Source organism: Amphiprion ocellaris, chromosome 12, assembly GCF_022539595.1.
Source record: "Amphiprion ocellaris isolate individual 3 ecotype Okinawa chromosome 12, ASM2253959v1, whole genome shotgun sequence".
Classification (NCBI taxonomy): Eukaryota; Metazoa; Chordata; class Actinopteri; family Pomacentridae; genus Amphiprion; species Amphiprion ocellaris.
In genome coordinates this window covers 33,099,824-33,116,191 of record NC_072777.1, presented here as the reverse complement: position 1 = coordinate 33,116,191, position 16,368 = coordinate 33,099,824, and the positions used below count along the sequence as shown (strand labels likewise).

The window sequence follows — 16,368 nt, the reverse complement described above, 5'->3', positions numbered from 1 at the left end:
CAACACAAGTACAACAAGGCTAAAAATAAAGATATAATGAAGACTGTACACCTCTCATATATATATATATATATATATATATATATATATATATATATATATATATATATATATATATATATATATATATATATATATATATATATATATATATATATATATATATGGATACATACAGATATACATACGTAACAGCATAACAGGACGAATTTACATATGGATGTGTACAGGTATGACATCATGAATAAATATTTAGATATACAGGTATGACATGATATATCTATATATATATATATATATATATATAGAGAGAGAGAGAGAGAGATACAGATATATATAGAGAGATATGCACAGTTATGATATGATGAATATATGTGTAGATATGTGCAAGTATGACATCCAGAATACACATATAGATATGTACAGGTATGAAATGATGGATAATGTACCCACTTAAAAGACACGTGGTGTGTAGAATTGTATTTTATGCAGGCTAGTAGTGCTGGATTCCTGTCTTTGCAATTAACACTGCAGGAAGTACACAAGTATAATAAGGCTAAAAATAAAGATATAATGAGGACTATGTACATCTTTCACGTGTACAGATGAGGCATAATGAACATCCATATATATATGGATACAAACAGATATACACATGTAAAAATATAACAGAATGCATTTACAAATGGATATGTACAGGTATGACATCATGAATAAATATTTAGATATATACGGGAATGAAATTGTGAATATACATATGAATATGTACAGATATGACATGATTAATTTACATATAGACATATACAGGTATGACATGATATATTTAGATATACGCAGTTATGGCATAATGAATATATGTGTAGATATGTGCATGTATGACATCCGGAATACACACATAGATATGTACAGGTATGAAATGATGGTTTAAATTAAAAGACACGTGGTGTGTAGAATTGTACTTTCTGCAGAATAGTAGTGCTAGATTCGTGTCTTTGCAATTCAGAGACCCGATTTTCAAACATATTCGACCCAAATGTCCAAACTAAAATGGCACTGTTCTCCGATAAAGGTGGTAGTTTCTATCATAAACTAACCCTTCTACCTTATCATGTACCTCCCAGGCCCCCCTCCGCTGCCCCTCCCTCCACACAGCTGTGAGCAATGAGCATCCCACCCCCAACTCCCGCAGCATCAACCCTCCGAATGCGTGCGTAAAAAACAGGCGAGTTTACCGAAACCGGTTGGCTGGGCGCTGCGCACACTTCCACACACTCTTCCACTTACTTCCACACGTCCGCCTGGAACCGGTGGGTGAACTTCGGCTGGATTAACGCGTCAGACAGCGGCAGCACTATGAGCTCCAGATGTCAATGTATTGGAAGAAAACAGCCGCCCACCCACACACACACGACGGAGTGAGTCACCGTTTAAAGTAGCTGAATAAGCGGAGCGCCGGTGCGGACGGGGAGATTCTGCGTGTGTGTGTGTGTGTGTGTGTTTGGGACGTGGTGTCGGTGCTCGGTTTCTCCCGTTACTTAAAGCTCTACCGGCTGCGCGTGCTTTTATGGGGGAGAGAAGAAGAAGGAGAAGAAGCGTCGAGAAGCTCGAGCCGCCACACGTCGCTGCTGATGCGCGAGCCGCTGGTGCCAGATATGGATAGCGCGCGGGACAGCTCCGGACGTTGGTGCGCATCTTCGTAAAGTGCGACACTGACGAGGCCTAAAGGTTCACCTGTCCAGAGTTTAAAGAAGCGACAGAAACTTCTACGGAAAGAAAAAAAACTTCTTCTAAAACTCTGTGAAAAGTACTTTTTAAAAAAAAACACATCTTCTCAGGAAGCTTTGAAGATGCGTCAAGAGGTGGAGAGGAGATTTCAGATGCTGGTTGTGCTTTGGTCCATACTTCTCGTTAGTTTGGGGACTGGGTTTCCCACCAGACGCAAGAATGTTGCCCACAAAGTAAGTTTTTCTTTTGTTTTTCAGGTTTTTCTTGCAAATTAGAAAGTTTACAAAATGTGTACTGTCCTCCTTTCTCATACCTGTAGCACCTTCATTAGTAGAATGACTTTTTAAAATGTTGCACATAAGGTAAGTTTTTTTCCATGTTTTTTGTGTGTTAGGGTTTTTTTGGAGCTTAACAACTTTGTCTTCAAATTACACCTGCCACTGATAAAAACAAACGCATATTTTCAACAATGACAGCGAGCCAACATGTTAAACTTTGCTAACTGTTGTAAAATGCCATCCTTTATACATTCCAAATTCTTCAAATGTTGCCCACAAAGTAAATTTTACCCATACATTTCTGTTTCTTAGCTTTTTTTAGCTTAGAAAGTTGAGCAAAGAGTTTCAAAAAGCTGTAGTATCTTAAATTCACACCTGATTCTGACATGTATTTTTAGCAAAAACAAATTGGCGCCCTTTATGTGCTCAAATGTTCTTCACAAGCAAAATTTTTGGCTTGTTTAATTTAGAAAGTTAAATAACTTGTCTCGAAACACTTTAGTGTCTTAGAAATCAAACCGGTTACTGGAAAAAAAGTTTATTTTTTAACAATAGCAAGTAGCTGACACCCTCAACTGTGCTAACTGTTGTACTCCAAATTCTTCAAATGTTGCTCACAATCTAAATTTTCTCTGTACATTTCTGTTTCTTTGCTTTTTTGTAACTTAGAAAGTTGAGCAACAAGTTTCTGTAAAAAGCTGTAGTGTCTTAAAATCACACCTTAAAATGTATTTTTTACCAAACACAAAATGTTGCCCTCTATGTCCTCATGTACTTTAATCCCCTTCATAAGTAAAATAACTTTTTAAAATGTTGCCCACAAAGTAAATTTTTGTCATACAGTTTTTTTTTTGTTTGTTTCTTAGCTTAGAAAGCTAACCAACATATTTTTAACTATTATAGCTAGCTAAGGCACTGAACTTTGCTAAGTGTTGCAAAATTTAGCGTTTAAAGCAACCACATGTTTCTATCTTCAGTAGTAAAATGGGTTTTTAAAATGTTGATCAAAAACTAAGTTGTCCTGGTATGTTTTTGTTTCTTGGCTTTTTTTTGTTGCTAGCACTTTGAACTTTGCTAACAGTTGCAAAATGTCGTCATTTATGCACTCCCATTTTGTAAGATGTTCCCCACAAAGTTTTTGTCATATATATATTTTAATTTTTTGGCTTTTTTCATTCAAAAAGTTAAATAACTTGTCTCAAAACGTTTGTGTCTTAAAAATCAAACTTGTAACTGGATTTTTTTAACAATAGCAAGTAGCGAGTACCCTAAACTGCTAACTGTTGTTAAATGCCATCCTTTATACATTCCAAATTCTTCAAACTATACTTTCTCTGTGCATTTCTATTTCTGAGCTTTTTTGTAGCTTAGAAAGTTGAGCAACAAGTTTCAAAAAGCTGTAGTGTCTTAAAATCACACCTGATACTGAGAGAATGTATTTTTAGCAAAAACAAAATGTCGCCCTTTATGTGCTCCCATTTTGTCAAATGTTCCCCACAAACAAAATTTTCTTTGTAATTTTTTTGTTTTTTGCCTTCTTATGTAGCTTAAAAACTAAAGCAATATGTTTCCAAAGACTGTAACTACTTAAATACACAAAAAGTTTGGGAAAAAAATGTATTTTTTAGCAGTAAAAGTTAGCTAGCAGTTTGAACTTTGCTAACTGTTGCAAAATGTCGTCCATTATGCACTCCCATTTTTTCTTTTTTTTTAGTTTTTTGGCTTTTTTTCGTTTAGAAAGTTAAATAACTTGTTTCAAAAAGCGTTAGTGTCTTACAAATCAAACTTGTAACTGGAAAAAAAGTTTTATTTTTTAGCAATAGCAAGTAGCTAACACCCTAAATTTTGCTAACTGTTGTAAAATGTTGCTCATAACTTTTACAATAACAGAAAAACAACAAGAACAAATTGCAAAAAAAAAGATTTTAAAATGTTCACATGTAGCTTTGAGTCTCCTTAAAAATGTAAAAAAAAACATTTATGAGCATAATTATTACAGACACTAAAATTAAACACCTTTAAGCGACATTCACTTAAACTAAGGTGTTTTTTTTTTAGATGGTAAAACATTTCTTTTTACACTTTTGTTAATTTAAGTCTTTATGGCATCACATAACGTGTCATAAATCACCTTCAAATCATCGATCAGCTATCAATTTCAACCTTCAGTCACTAAATGAGTCAAAATGATAGAATTTCCGCATCGCTTCATGTTGCTTTCTTTTGTTCCACTTCTCTCTCCATGTATAGTAAAGTTTGCCATCACTGGGCAAAAACACCCTGCTATCATAAATCCAAACTCCCCGCACACACACTGGCTGAGCAGTGCTGTGCAGTGTGTGGTGCGTCCACGGGAATGTTTGTGTTACACGCGGACATATTTGGATATCAAAGTCTGTTTGTGTGTGTTTGTGTCAGGGTTCAGTTTTTGCCTTTGAACTCTCCTTCTTGTGTGGCCTCCCATGGATGCTCTATTGGGACTTTCTCCCTCTCTCATCATCTGTCTGATTGATGTCCAAAGAGACAGACAGGGAGGGAGGAGAAGGGAATCATTAGTAAGAAGAAGAAAACTTGTGTGGCTGTTAACTTCAGCCACCAAAAAGGCACTGATTCTGTACTTTTGCCTGCAAACCGGCTGGAAGCGATGGATGGAGAGGGGAGATTAGCAGAGGAAGACAGAAGGAGGAGGGGAGGCTCAGTAAACCGGGTGCCCAGTAACGAGATGCTTATGTAACCAGAATAAGGCGAGCCCTCAGCATCTCTCGCGCTGGAGCTCGGGTCAAGTGTCACTCATCTGATTGTTTACATTGGCTCTTTTTTGTGTTAATGTGGAATTTCCTGTTTTTGGCTTTGCCCCCCAATGTCTCAGTGAAAAAAAGAAGAAGAAGGAGGAGGATTGTGTTGAGGTGGCCTCTTTTCCAAATATTGGGACCTGTTTGCCCTCTCCTGCTTTGTACCCCCGCTGCCCACCCCGACCTCCGCAACCTCACCCCGATTCCACCAGGCATGCATTTGTTGTCCCGTTTCCATTTGCGAACGATGGCGATCAAAGAGCGTTCATAGTTTATTGTTCTTCTGCAATGGTTTGGAAACAGCCAAGTGCAGGCGCCTTTGATATCTGCGAGCACATAAATCAGGGCTGCCACACTGCATGCCTTCCCAGCCTGCCCCCCAGCCCCACCGGATCTTGTCCCTGCCCCTCACCTCAGCCCCCGCTGCCCCTCATCCAGTCTCCTGACCTCCTCTCCATAACCTGAATGTGTGTCATCATCGGCAGTAGCAGTGACAGTAGCCCAAAAATGGATCCATTCTTCTGAGCCACTTGAAAGCGCTTGCTTTTGCCAAAAAGGGTGGATTGTCTGTGGAGGGAATGCAGGCCGAGGTACCCCACTGCATCCCTGTTAAACACACTGCATGCCATCAGCCATCGGGCCTTTGATCAGAAGAGCCCCACTACCGAGAGGAGGAGAGCAGGATCAGAGAGAACGAGGGGGAGGAAGAAGGGAGGAGGAGAGTGATATACAGGGAGAAAGAATACAGGATCCAGATGTGTAACAAGACGAGATGATGAGGGTGTGAAAGTATGTGGCCTCTTTCATGACTCTGGACTTAGTCTTCTTTGACTCAGTGTGAGTCTGCATGTGTGTGAATGTTAGGTATGCATGGTCAATGCTAATCAGACTGGACGATGATGTACTCAGGCCAGGTACAGTGTGAAAAACTGTAACAAAACCTTACACCAGGCATGAGATGTAACATGGACGAAGATGAAGCCTTTATTTCTTCCTATGTACAAACAGAGATCAATGGGAGCTGTTTTCAACTGTTTGTTTCCATAGTTTCCAAAGGTAATATATTAAAAAGGATTTTCTTACAGGGCCAGGTTGTTGCATTCCTGTACTATTTTTGCACAGTAATGCACAGCAAGTTGGCTTTTTAAATAAGCCACTTATTCAGAGAACTAACTCTTTTAATGACCAATCTGCAGATTATTGTCTTGATTGATTGTTTACAGATCAAAAAGTCAGGCATTAGTGAAAAATGTCAATTTCAGTCCAAGATGATGTCTTTACTCATGTTATGCTGGCAAGCAAACAAATCCAAAAATACTGAGTTTAAAATACTAAAAACAACAACTATGAAGCAACTAGGAGTTTTATTCATTGATTGATCTGCAGATTATTGGACTCTTTTTATTGATTTGGATGTAAAAAGTCACGCAAGTGAAAAATGACCATTGTAATCCAAGATGATATCTAATAAATCCAAAGATACTTAGTATACACTCAGACACTTAGTCTACAGTAACATAAAACAGAGAAAAACAGGAACTAGGAGCTTCATTTATGATTCATTTGCAAATTATTGTCTTGATTAAATATTTAGACTATAAAAAGATAGACATTAGTGAAAAATTCCATTCTAGTCTAAGATGACATCTAATAATATCTTCTTTTGTTAAACTAATACCCCAAAATCAAAAAGACATTCAGTTTACAGTAATATAAAACAAAGTAATACCACAACCATAAGCTTCATTTAATGATTGATCGACAAATTGTTGTCCCTATTAAACATCTAAAGTATAAAATTTCAGGCGGAACTGAGCAATGTCCATCTCAGTCCAAGGTGACATCTGCAGTTGTCTTGTTCGACTAACAGTCCAAAATCCAAAGATACTCAGTTTATGATCATCTAACAAAAAGAAAATCAGCAACTGGGAGCTTCATGAAATTATTAATCTGCGAATTATTGTCTTAATTAGGTATTTAAAATATGGAATGTCAGGCAGAAGTGAAAAATGTACGTCACAGTCCAAGATAAAAACTTCAGATATCTTTTTTAGTTGAACAGTCCAAAATCCAAAGATGTTCATTTTATAGTGATACAAAATGGAGAAAACCTGCAACAAGGAGCTTCATTTAACAATTAATTTGCAGATTACTGCCTTGATTAAGTGTTTAGAGTATAAAAAGTCAGGCATTAGTAAAAAAAAAAAAAAAAAAGGCCATTCTAGTCCAAGATGATGTCTTTTGTTGTCTTGTTTTTTTGACTAATCATACAAAATGCAAAGACACTCAACTTATGATAAAGAAACAAAGAAAAGCAGCAAGTAAGAGCTTTACCTGAAAGTTTTTGTACTACTTAGGCAATATTCATGTAGTAACGAGTTAAAGGTTCTTTTAAAAAGCTAGAATTTTCCACAAATGTTAAGTAATCTTATCAGAAAATGTGATAAATGGTCACTTTGGATTTATTTCACTGTGTGTAATATCAGCAAACAGTGGATGTAATTACAAGGAAAAAGGTTAAATATTCCTGAAAGGTCACCCATTTGTCATCACCGGTTTACAGATATCTGAGGAGTGGGCCAGCTCCATCCATTATTTATCATGCCCGACAGGCTTCTTCACTAAACAGGCTTTATGTGCTCACATTCTTGGATTTGACCGACCACATAAGTTCTTTATGGGACAATCGCAGGCAGCCACTGAAAAGTACGCCCTGTTCTCGAGGCCATAACCATAAATCATCAACCGACTGGTCATTAATTCAGACGTTTCTCTCCTCTTTAGCCCTTCAACTGCCATCGTTTTGCTGAGCAGACCGCAAACTGGCCCAGGTCCAATCTCAAATTCTTGTCCAATCATATGTTTGGGCCAATTTAGCATATTCAGGATGACACAGACATGAGTGAATGACAGACGAGCGTTCATTAGAGGGTTTGGATTCAGGTTCTGAGCGGTGACAGGCATGAAATACGACGTGTTGAATTAGACACGAAACAGACACAGAATGAGACCAACCAAAAAATCTAATTTCACAGACTGTATTTGAGATGAATCTACAATTTCCCACAATTACAATGTCAACATTAATCACCATTAATTTCAGAGATGATGTTTCTTCCTGCTGGTCTTCCCTCTAAGTAACCGTAAAAACCTGAAAGGTCAAAGTGAATGGTGTCTGTAGTGGCGGCAGAACAGCAGGTTCAGACACACTTGCATCAGCCCAGGGGTCCCACGCCTCCCAGGCCCTCTCATTAAAGCTAAAAGAGGATCTCTCTGGCACAGGACCCTCTTTGTCCACGGCCTGGATGCCATGACTGTTGTGGGAAAAAAAGAAAATGAAACGAAGGTTGGTTGGTCACTTGGCTGGTTAGCTGGATGCCTCAGGGGCTTTTTGGAATTGCTGACCAGGCTGTGAAGTAGCGGATGGTATCAAGGTTTCTTCCTGGAAACAGAGCACTAATTGTTTTTAGACTTGTCAATAAGCCACCATAAAACCCTTAAAGTAGCCACTGGCTTTTGAATGCATGCAAGATGTCGCAGTTGCCCTTGGTCTTCACATTATTCAAGGCATGATCTGCCTTTTTTTTTTACTCATTCCGCATAATAATTTTGGTCAAAATGTCTCAAATACGTACCTGTACTTTCCATCAGGCTCATGGCCACCCAGCTCACAGTGGTGGGGTCCAGTACACCCCAGAGGCTTTGGAGCAGCAGAACCAGGTCCAGAGTCTGCTGCCAGAGCCCCACAGCCACCAGAGGAGGTGGTCTCACTCCCAGCACCGATCCGTCGGCGTTCTCCCACAGCCAGAGCCCGAGGAGGAGACCAAACCCTTCATCCTGGATCTGAAGAACTTTCCAGATCTGGCCAATGCTGACATCAACTCACAGAACCCCAACATACAGGTGAGTGATGTTTTTTTTCATGTATGGAGAACTGAGACCCTTGTGTCTGTAATTGTGATGATTTATTCCTTAAAGTGAAATGAAATCCACAATCTTTTGGCCTAATCTTACAGACACTGCTGTCATTTTTGCTACTATTCCATTAAAATGTGATAAAAGAGAGATGTGCGATCATAAGTATCTATTAAGTCCTCATTTCCTTCTAAATTAACCCAGTGACTTTACATTATCTCAAGGCATTTATCCTCTCCAGCTCTGGTCAGTGTAATCAGGATGTGATTAGAAGGACATAGTGATCTCTACATCAAGCACAGAAGCAGAGTTTTCAGGCAGCACATAGAGAAGATACACCCAAATTCTCGCACTAGACAAACAACAAGCAGTTCCCGATCATTGCACTTCTTTCCTAACTGTGAAATTAATTTTGCAGCAGTTACAGAAACATAGCTTTCCCTCTCTCGTCTCACTCTTTCTTGCCTGGTCTTCACATCAGCGGAAGTGGGGCCCATGGGAAGTACTGTAGCATCTAGGATGAGTCATATTGATGTAATGAGAGGTAGTTATCCAGAATAAAGGTTCACATTCTCTCCCAGAGAGGATCGTTTAGTTGGCTGAATGCTCATGCTCACGTCTGACTGGCTGACTTTGCTCGCTAAAGTACTCTCCCAAGGATTTGAGATGGTTGATTTCTTGAGAGGAGCTTGTAAGTCAAGCACTAAAGCTGCAGAAAGTATTTGTGCCGCTTAATGCAGACTTAGCACAGCAATATCGAACGCTTACACTGACTGTGTTCTACTGAGTGTTTACAAGCACTGATGCTGTCCACGATCAAATCAATAAAACCTGTGAAGTGTGGCTCACTCAGGATTGACAGATAACTTATTCTGTCCTTGGCAGGTAACTATTGAGGTGGTTGATGACCCTCAGATGGAGGTAGAGAAGGAAGTGGCCAAGGAAAAAGACTGGCTGCCCTCCTCTTCCTCCTCCCCCTCTTCCACAGTAGACTGGCTCGGAGGCAAGAAGCTTTTCTGGCCACTGTTTTGGAGTTACACCGATGCCGATTCCAGCGAGGACAGCAACAGCCGGTCAGGCGTGGGGGAAACTGGCGAGGAAGAGGAGGAGGAAGATTACCCTTTGGATTACGGCAGCGAGGAGCCCTTACCCAGTGGAGTAGGCGACTGGGATACTCGTTGGAACGAAGGCTGGGATCCAATGCAGAGCTACTATGGTGAGTATTGCCAAGTGGTACACTCTCTGTCTGCTGGTGGTGCCATATAAACACAGCTCCTCCAGATATGACACCATTAAACTGGCTTTTAAGAACTACCCTGCAGCTTTCACCAAGGATAATAATGTAAATAAAAGTATGGAATTGCTGAATTTATCAGGTCAAAAAGAGGTAAAGATAACAGGAATGTCTGCACAGTAAAAGGGGATACATGTGGAGAACAGGCTTAGAGAGGCTGCATGATAACTGTCTTCACAGTCACAGAGAACCAAATGGTGCCAACATGCGAGGCAGCATGAGCACTCGACCATGAGGACATTGTGGGTTATGGGTACTTTGAAGTCGACACTGGTCGTGCTGGTCGCAGAGGCCTGCCTTTTGAAGATGGGTCCGATGCGCTCGCTAATGGCAGCGTGAGGCCTGCACTGTTCCCTGGGACAAAACAGCCCTCTGCTTGTGGACAATTAGAGGGCAGATTGGGAACACAGAATGACAGGGGCCATTTGGCCAGCCCTTTCATCCTTCCCCAGGACCCCTTGGGCCCCCCCTCAGACCCTGGCGGCCCTCACTGCCCTCTGCGGCTCGTCCTTTTGAGCGAGTTCAAGAATTTTGGGGGGCTTTAAGGGCTCTGCATAACTTGTGTTGTGTCTCAGCTTGCACAGACAACTTATTCAGTGGTAAAAATAGTAAATAATGACAGAGAACAAGAGGTGAGGTGTACGTTGTGAATGAGAGGGGGAAGAAAGAACGTATGTGAATCCTACTGTAGATCAGTCATGGACTTACCACAGCATGAAGCTTTCATTCTTCAAAGAGATTTCCCATAGACACAAATCTGTACATGATTGATCAGTTTGTTTTTGAAACTTCTTGCACCGAACTCTTCTGTTGTAAAGTGTCTAAAACTATGTATCACTCTGATCCTTCTCTCTTATCCATCATGCCAGTGTATGGACTTTATCTGTTCAGCTGTTGTACGCAGAGACGAGCCAGCAAAAGGCAACAATGCCCATTAAGTGGTCACATCTAAAGACTCGGTGAACATAAATCAAGGATGTCTGCCCTAGCTTCTTCTGTAATTAAGACTCTCCTGAGACCTCATTCCCATATGGCCACATGGCGAGCTGGCACCGCCCACAAAGTAAAATTGGGTGCTCGCTACACCCAGGCTGGTATTTCTGCACCCACCTCGTCTTTAATCAAGAATGACTTGTTTTCAGTGTTATTAACACCACAAGGAAACATGGTGCGGAGGCGGACAGCCACAGCACAGCTTCCCTCTCTCTAATTTTACTGAAGCCTTCTTAAAACGAACATGGGCTTGCATGGGAAAGGTTAGACCAGGAGAAAACTGTCATTGGAGACAGTCAGGAAACTTTGAAAGCTTGTTCCGAATTAGACCATTAAAGGAAACAATATCTATTTTTTTATAAGCTGGGTTGTTTCCACATGTGTTTATTCTCCCTATCAACACTCTGAAGCTGCTTCCTATTAGCTAGTTAAATAGAGCACATCATGTAATTGTAATTTTCACTCAAAGTATGATGAAGAGCCTCTTGTTAATCATCTCATCAGTTTTCATAATCCCTTCCTCCAATGTGTTAATTCTTGAGGCTTATGGAGTTCCATAGCAGCGCTGAGCAGGTTTTGGTCTGAGTTTCTGCCACTTGTACTATTATTTTGTTTTCTGTCCCACAGAGAAGGACACAGATGAGTGGACTCCCTGGTCTCCCTGTTCAGTCACATGTGGACACGGGGAGAAGAAAAGGACCAAGTCTTGTGGCTACTCCTGCACTCTGACTGAAGCTTCCAAGTGTGACCTGGAGCCTTGTCCTGGTGCGACTAAACCTTCATCTCAACACTTTAAAACAACAGAGGACTGAGATGTTTCTGTTCTGTTTTGCCATCTGGTTTTAATCCAACGCTGATCTACCGCTCTGCTCTTTGTAGGTGATGTCAACACTGTGGTAGAGCCTTTCCCTTTCGAGATGGAGAATGGCACGGAGCCATTTGGGACAGGTGAGTTTTCTTTATGAGAAGTTTTCATTAGCGTAAAGGATCATACAATGTTTTATTAACCTCAAACTGTTAGAGTCCACAATTTTACAAAGCTTGCTCAGTCAGGTGTGCACTGGGATTGATGCTCTGTCATGTTTCATTATAGTCCAATATAAAACAACTGGTGATGTTTTAACATCATTAACAATCATCTTATAGTCCTTCTGGCAAAAATACTGGAGATATTACCAAATGCAAGTTGTATGATAATGGCTAGTGCATGATTATAACATGCAGCTGATATGCTGTCAAAAGTGAGTGCAGATCTGGTCTGATGTCTGGTCTGATGTGTAACCTAAGTTGTGTTTCGATATTCAAGGAGAAAAAATTAAAGAAGGAAAATGTGAAATAGGCTGTTTTTCCGTTAACTGATTTGTAGTGAATAAACTGGGCTGCATAGTGTTGTCAGAAGGAGGTGGTATCCATTATGTTACTCAAGAAACCTAAAACTAGACCAGCTGTTTACCAAAGGCTAAAAAACTCAAAGAAGAACAAGAAACAAACAAAACTTTGGATTTCTACAAGTCTTCAGGAATTGTTTTCAATCTGGAAAATTGTTGTAATTTTTTCATGTCAGCTTGTATTGACCATGTTTCATGTTGTCTAGAAGTGAGACAACAAAAGAAATAGCTGAATGTTTGCTAGATCAGAACTTTTTAAAAAGGGTGTTTCCATCTGTTAACTCCCAAAAAAGTCTAAAAACCACCCCAAACAAGTACAAAAACTTTTTTGAGAAACACTTTGTTCAAAATTCACCATTGCCATTAACTTTTTTCTAAAACAAAACTTGACAATGTGTATAAAACATACTACGAAAACGCAGCTATAGATACTTATAGATGTCAAACATAGGATCCAGACCTGCCTCCAAAGTGAAAACTGAGTCATTCTATCAGCAGTGCTACTGTGAAACAACCATTTTATGTTTGTTGCTATCGTCTCTCCAACAGATGTGGACAGCTGTGAGAAGTGGCTGAATTGTAAGAGTGACTTCCTGCAGAGATACCTCCACCAGGTTCTGTCTGAGCTGCCCAGCTGCCCCTGCTCCTACCCCTCTGAGGTGTCGTACACTGTCGTCAGCATCTATGACGAGATTCACGGCCGGCCGTTCCGGTGGCGCGACGCCAGCGGCCCCAAGGAGCGCCTGGACATCTACAAGCCTTCGGCGCGCAGCTGCATGCGCTCGGCGCTTTCCAGCGACTCGTCGACTCTTGCAGCGCAGCACTGTTGCTACGACGACCGCGGACAGCTGATCACGCGGGGGAAAGGCGCGGGAACGCCTAACCTGATCAGCACCGAGTTCTCACCTGAGCTGCACTTCAAAGTTGACGTGCTTCCTTGGATCCTGTGCAAGGGAGACTGGAGCCGATTCCACGTGGTGCGGCCGCCCAATAACGGATTGAGCTGCCCAGAAAACCCCCATGAAGACGTGTTCATAGATGAACTGGAAGAGGCCAGGGAGTACTGAGGGACCACAGCCAAAACTACCACTTCACTCAGAGAGTCCGAGGCCCCAATCCCAATTTGAGAGGAGACAGCCGACCTTAAAAGTCATGAAATATTCCATCTAAACATCCAGCCACTAGAGCTGCATTAAAGACCGAGAGGGAATTTACAGTTGTGATTGGGAGTTTAGGAATAAAGGTGAAGTCTGGTCATTTTCTGAAGCTAGGATTTGGCAGAGCATCCTGAAATAAACTGAACTAAATGGGCAAAAAAAACAACATAGAAAAAAAATTGCAGTGTTGTCCCGTCGCTTGCCAATCTCTTCTACACATCTGGCATGCCATCAAGCTCTTTCTTTTTATATTCTCTCTCCTGGGTGCGTGTAAGCATGATGTCTACCTACAGGCTTTTTCGATTGCGTCCTGGAGGGCTTGTGATTGGCATTAGCAACATATGGTAAACAACCTCATCGTGCTTCTTGTAACATTCAGAAATATAATATGAATCTGAGCTGGTTATATCGATGAAACAAACACATGCGGAGTCCAACAGAATATCCTGAATAACTATGCTGCTACAACATCAAATCCTTTAGGTTTTACAAAGGATTTAAGAGGAAGCTCAGTATATCACAGTAACGAACATTTCGGCCAGTTCTTCTGAGTCATTACACTACACATAATTGAGGAATTTGGGATCTCAACCAGAGAACTAAGCTAAAAGGATCTGAAACATCCGATTGTCCTTCTCGAGCTTGCTAGTGAGGATTATGAGAGTAGCCTTTAGGCAGCAACGATGCAACAACAGCACATTTGATTGCAAATGTTTTGTCACACAGATTGATTTCATGTGTTTCCTCACTTTTTGTTTTCTTTCACAGCCAGGAAAATATATGATCTGGGTGCCAAAGAGATAAAAAAAACAATCAGACTGTTGGTGCCTGTGTAAATCCAGCTTGCAACGTCTCTACGGTGCAAACGTAGGGATAAAAAAAAACAACAAAAAAACAGTGATTAGATTGTTCTCATAGATGCAATGTTCTCAGGGGGACTAACTGACCATGACAAACAAATTTGTTCATTTACCTCGACAGTGGAGCACTATTGGATGTTGTATTTTGGGGTAAAGGTTAGTTGGAGTGTATTGTGTTGTATTGTAATCCAGTTTGGAAGTGATGAACAGATGATGCTTTTGTGCATATTCAGAAAGCAGTCGGGATCGTTCTAACTGAACTGTTGATGCAATGTGTGGTAGAAAGATGCTGTTAAGGTCTTTGGGTTTTTGTATAGAACTTGATTGGATAGAAAGGACATTATCACTGGTGACACAGGATGTTGGTGACGGCAAGAAAATCTAGTCGACATTACCAAATATTACATCTTACCTGTATGTATGAAGCAAGCGGTTAAACCACTGTCAGAGTGTATTTTAGCTTTGTAGCTGTGTTTAAACAACCCTCTTTCTTATAACAATGTCCTTTCCATCCAATCTAGTTCTACAGATGTTTGCTCCAAACATTTCTTTCAGGAATTCCACCTCCAAATGCAAACATTTGCATTTTGGAATCACCAATATTTTTGTTCAAAGGAAGGCACTTTATTTTTGCCGTTTGTCGAAGATAGTCTTATTGTGAAGGGAAAATCGCCAGAAATGCTGCATTGTTCTATGAAGGTGCATATTCATATATAAGTGTTCTGTTGAGGACAAAGCATGATCTTTTTGTGATTTCTGAATCTAGTATTACATATATCGTGTTGTACAGTATTTATTTGTCTGTTCTCTTTATTTTTTAAGTTTGCTGAAGCTTTGAAATGACTCTATACTCGACACGGTGCACTAATCGGACTGAAAAATGAAGGCACCCATTAACAAAAGGGAAACTCTTGCCTCGTATCACGTCATACAGCGACAACAGGTGTCTGTGTTTCATTCCGTGTTGTACTGCAGTGCTCTATGAATATGTTGTTGCAATTATACTGAAGAAATATATATAAAGACCTTGCATTCATCATCTGACTTTTTAATGTGTCGTTTCTTTTTCCACACTCTAGATACGGTGCAGTAGAGCCAAGCATAGCATAGAACTGTGGAGTGAAATGTTTTAAAAACAGCTGAGCAGTCACAATTTGACTTATGAAAGTTTTCTGTGTGAAAGATGAAGTGCAAACATGTTTTTTTTCTTCCGCAAAAGACAAATTCTTAGTGTATTAGAAGTACAGCTTCAGTATTTCTGTTCATGTTATTAGTGAGTAAAAATTGAACTGATTTCCGAAAGACTTAATGGCATAAGACCATTTCTACCAATTTAAGAAAGCGTCGTGACTATCAACCTTGATGACAGAATCATCAGAAGAAAACTTTTCCTGTGTTCTCACCCTAAAACTAATTAACATCTAAACAAGTCTGAGGTTATTTAGAAGTGAAAGTAGAACTTTTTGGCTGTAATGAACGCAGGTATGTTTGGAGAAAAAGGCTGTAAAGTTTCATCAAAAAAAGAACACCTACAACCGTTCGGCATGGAGGTGGAACCATCATGCTTTGGGTTTGTGTTGCAGCTGGCAGATGGAAGAATGGAATAGATTTAATCATGGTGTGGGGTGTTATTAGGATCCTAAACACACCTCCAAATCCATAACGGATGACCTCAACAGGCTGCCATAGTTTTCTGAGTCCCGAAACATTAAAAATTTGTGAAATTAAAACTAAATTGCTTGTTTTGAAAGACTCTTAGCTGCTAAAAAAAAAACATTTACAAACTGTGATACTTGCCGAAGGGGAGATCACTCGGTACTGACCATGCAGGACTCCCAAGTATTTGCTTCATGAAATACATTTTTCATCATTTTGAAACCACTGTAGATTTAAATAAAAACGTCTTTTACTCATTGAATTACTCAGTAACAGATATTTTGATCCCCATTTGCCCAAATCTATGCAC

The 16,368-nt window shown here is 40.2% G+C and overlaps 1 protein-coding gene across 1 annotated transcript; it reads left to right on the top strand.

Annotated features, from left to right (window-relative positions):
• The first annotated feature begins 1,195 nt into the window (after window positions 1-1,195).
• ism2b (isthmin 2b) lies at window positions 1,196-15,439 on the top strand. Its single transcript, XM_023284921.3, has 6 exons — window positions 1,196-1,958; window positions 8,447-8,698; window positions 9,596-9,926; window positions 11,625-11,762; window positions 11,877-11,945; window positions 12,935-15,439. Exons 1-6 carry the CDS (start codon window positions 1,848-1,850, stop codon window positions 13,450-13,452), a joined length of 1,419 nt encoding a protein of 472 aa, XP_023140689.2. The 5' UTR covers window positions 1,196-1,847; the 3' UTR covers window positions 13,453-15,439.
• The last annotated feature ends 929 nt before the right edge of the window (window positions 15,440-16,368 follow it).

Excerpts from the sequence above, each read along its gene's own strand:
- ism2b (XM_023284921.3), top strand. The coding sequence starts at position 1,848 with ATGCGTCAAGAGGTGGAGAGGAGATTTCAGATGCTGGTTGTGCTTTGG. Across the intron at positions 8,699-9,595 it reads CACAGAACCCCAACATACAG|GTAACTATTGAGGTGGTTGA; the intron begins GTGAGTGATGTT and ends TGTCCTTGGCAG. Across the intron at positions 11,763-11,876 it reads TGACCTGGAGCCTTGTCCTG|GTGATGTCAACACTGTGGTA; the intron begins GTGCGACTAAAC and ends TGCTCTTTGTAG.